The 3,741-nt window shown below is 45.0% G+C and overlaps 1 protein-coding gene across 3 annotated transcripts; it reads left to right on the top strand.

The window, feature by feature from the left end:
- The first annotated feature begins 292 nt into the window (after positions 1-292).
- LOC119328537 lies at positions 293-2,951 on the top strand. Of its 3 annotated transcripts, none has more exons than XR_005159013.1 (6): positions 293-817; positions 902-1,001; positions 1,294-1,393; positions 1,470-1,526; positions 1,971-2,146; positions 2,248-2,951. XR_005159013.1 is itself a non-coding variant. In XM_037601507.1 (5 exons), exons 1-5 carry the CDS (start codon positions 666-668, stop codon positions 1,973-1,975), a joined length of 414 nt encoding a protein of 137 aa, XP_037457404.1. In that variant the 5' UTR covers positions 293-665; the 3' UTR covers positions 1,976-2,951. The 3 variants fall into 3 exon arrangements, 1 of the variants encoding a protein (XP_037457404.1); XR_005159014.1 differs by having other exon boundaries at positions 1,971-2,045; positions 2,147-2,951; XM_037601507.1 differs by having other exon boundaries at positions 1,971-2,951.
- Positions 2,952-3,741: the final 790 nt, after the last annotated feature.

The raw sequence follows: 3,741 nt of genomic DNA on the forward strand, positions 1-3,741 counted from the left end.
CTAGAAGGCATTATACATGTCACTTTAATTACATAGTCATGCAGACTGACTAAATTCCTCTTCTATCTATACTACTATTAAACAATCCAACTAATTCTTTCTTAAAGCCACCCCGCAGATGTACACAACTTAATTAGCACCATTAGATTAGCCCCACTAATGGTTAGGATTAATTTAATTATGCGTCAAGTGTGCAATTAGCGATTTAGCAGGACTGAACGCACTCCACCCCGAGAGGAATATTCCACGCTACGTCCGCATACAACGCTTCCTCAACGCAAAAATTCGTACTAAACCAGAGGGGGAAAAAGCGCTCTCCACTCCAACTCGCGACCCGCGTCGTCTCCCTGATGCTCGGGGGAGAACCCTAGCCGCCGCTCCTGCCTTCCCCTCCTCCTCACGGGCGGATTCTTGGCCAGGGGAGGCGCGGGACCGATGGCGAATGTGAGCTCTCCTCACTGGCGGCGGCAACCTAGCTAGGAGGCCCCCGGTGCCGTGGCCTGTGCCTCTGCGCGCCCGGCCGATTGCTGTCCTTGGAGGCGCACACCACTACGCAGCAGCGCGCCAAGCGGACCCTATTAGCCGGACTGTTGCAGCCGCCCAGTCTGCCCAGGCGCTCCGGTGCCGTGGCCTGCCTCTGCCCGCCCGCCTGGCTGCTGTCGCACATGCGCGCACCACCGGCCAGCAGCGCGCCGAGCCGCCACTCTTTGCCGGACTGCTGGAGCCTCCCAGTCCGCTCAGGCGCGCTGCTGCGGCTGTGCCCGTTGCCTTCTTTCGAGAGACGTACCTCATGCCCTGATCCCCCATTCCCCCATGGGTGCTCACTTTCTCTGAATCTCTGGTTTAGATAAATTTACATCGAATTTGACAAGATTTTTGGTACAAATCTGAATTTGTCTAGACCCGGAAGCTCCTCCTGTTCTTCACCCTACTTCGATTCAGTGGAGTCTCGAGACTGCAGGCATGCGGCAGCCCCGGTTTCACAGGAGTCAGGCAGCCATGTAATTTTTTATTTGTACAGCACTACAGTACTACACCAGCACGTAGTATGTTCAAGTATCTACATATGGGCAGTAGTCACTAGATTAATTTTTACTGCAGAATTATTGAAGAATTTTTATAATTTTACAGCAACACAACTACAACTTCTAAAGGTTTTTAGTATGTTTGTACGACCACATTGATCTATTTCTATATGGTATTTGCAACCATGACACCATGTGCGCACACAGCCTGGTGGTGAGAAACTAGTTGTTTGGACATGTTCATGTATACCATGATTCCATCTTGCAGGTGCACGTCAACAGCGGCGCGTACAGCCGGTGGACGCTTGGGTCGTTCGTCAACAGTGAATCCCATAACCAATCTTCAAACATGATGAAACCATATCCAGGTAAAAAATAGGTGTTTTGTGAATTTTCATGTGTTTATTGCACCTCAACTTTTCTTAATTGCTCATTGGTGTGTAGTGATGCACTATGAAGTAAGTTATCCGCCCCCCACAAAGACCCGTCAAACCTGCAAAGGTAGTTTCACCGCCGAAACCACATTTTTTTTCTACCATATGCACTAAAATGTTTTGCATTTCCCTTGGCTTCAGACCCTTGGTTAGTGGTTCATGATTCGTTCGGCTGCTGATGTTCTGAAAAGACCATTGGTCATTACTCATTAGGTGTTGTCTCCATTGCTATTTTACTGTATGATAAAATAATTATGGATGTTTCTTACAAATACTTGGTCATTAGGTGTCACGGTTCTTAATTTACTGTTTGGAAGTGACCACGGATACTAAAATTATCATCAAGCGTTGTTTTCATTCTTTATTGTTCATATGAAACCCACCAGCCTTTTCTGATTTCCGAAAGTTTATGATGATTTTGGGCATACCAAGCTAAAAGAAGATATCTTGCAAGTAAGTTTGATATACTCGCGATACATCTTGATATATATGATATTCTTGCTGCTTTTAGGATGACAGTGTGGACTTGGGCTTTTTGGATGGAACAAAGAGTTGACCGAAACCGACACCATTTATTATTATGGATGTATGAGCCATCTTACTGTAGGCGGTGGACCTTTTCTCGGAAGCACAACTTACTTTATTTTATGATTTATGTGTGTGTGTAATCTCCAATTTCGTTTGCAGGTATACCATTACTCTTCTCACGGTCTTGCAGATGCACCACATGTAGCTTTTCAGCCTTGCAATTTAGAGATTTTGATTGATACATGCATATTGTTGGGCAGCCGCTCCTGATCTGTTGTTGGGTGGCTGGCATCCTTCATGTTCTTGCCCAAATTCAGATTGGGGTGGTTTGGTTGTGGTGATCAAGATCAGGTCGGCCGATGGTGGTAGTTGCAAACCTGTAGTGGCCCACCATGGCTCCACGATGTTGAAGGTCAGATGCGGCGGGGTTCATCCCTCCAGATCTAATGGTTGACTTCAGCATGAGATGCAGACTAAGAACGACCACTTGACGCAGAGGGATGGTTATGTGTAGCGGTGGCGGTTGCAAATCTCATGCAGCTACTGGGATCATGGAGAAGTCCTGGCAATAACACATGAGAGGCCCAGATGATGGTGATACTTGTGCATCCGGTCTCGAGTTTCGGGGTGAAGAGTCTAGGTCTGACCCAAGGTCGTCATACCTAGCAATGGCGGGGTGCAGACTAAGAACGACCACTTGACGCAGAGGGATGGTTGTCTCAAAAGAATGACATGATGTGGTCTCCACTCCGTGGGGTGAGAAATGAGACTTTGTTCCTTCCAGTTTCGAAAAAAGCTATTGGTCAATCCTTATTTACCAAACCTAGGTAGTTTCCACTTGCATTTGCATTCATAAAGACACAAGTACATAGTGCAATTGGCGATCAATTATTTGTCGATTACTTCGTTAAGAACAACCCTGCATAACTGTAAATTAATTTATGTGGGAGGGAGCCAAAATATATAGCACTTGGTGATTATCAGTTTGATTTGAGCAAGGATTATGCATCTTGACCACAGTCATTCTGAACTGAATTTTAACTCTATTTTCCCTTAGTGGCATTGGAAGTGTATTGATGTTGAGATGAAAGTGTTGCGGTGATCTTGGGCAGTGACTTTTATACCATGTTCTTCACAAACACTTGGTAGAACCCTTCATTCCCAGTTAATGATAATGCTTCACATGAAGGGTGCTTTTTTTTTCTCATAGCTCTATGGCTTGGCCGATGCTTCTATGTCTACCCATGCTCCGTGTGTTGATGGGCAAGGCGTACTAAGGATCTAGCGCCATCTTCATCCATAATGCATAATGATATTTTTTGTACTAGAGAATTACATGAACAACTTCTCATTATGATAGTATATATTGTACCTACTGGTACAAGTTTATCTTGCCCTCGCTTACTCAGGATGGTGTTGACAATTTGCATTCATCGTAAATTATGTTGTCTTATAGCATTTTTTGATTGACATACCAGCGGTTTTCACCAATATATGAGCCATCGTTGTCTTCATGGTTATAGGTAGGGCTAGCTTGGGCTTCAAGCCTGGGATCAAGCATGCAAACCCGTCGACGATATTCCAGAGGAATGAAGCAAGAGCTGCATGTGCTTGTTCTCTTGGGCCTTTTTTTGCCAAATAGCATAAGTAACCACTCTTAGTCACTACATATTCATTGGCATTTAACATGGTTCCTTCTTTCACTCCCTTTCCAAAACTTTGTCAAAATATGTGTGTTATTTAAGTTTATATTA

Source organism: Triticum dicoccoides, chromosome 7A (genome assembly GCF_002162155.2).
Source record: "Triticum dicoccoides isolate Atlit2015 ecotype Zavitan chromosome 7A, WEW_v2.0, whole genome shotgun sequence".
In the NCBI taxonomy this organism is placed as follows: Eukaryota; Viridiplantae; Streptophyta; class Magnoliopsida; order Poales; family Poaceae; genus Triticum; species Triticum dicoccoides.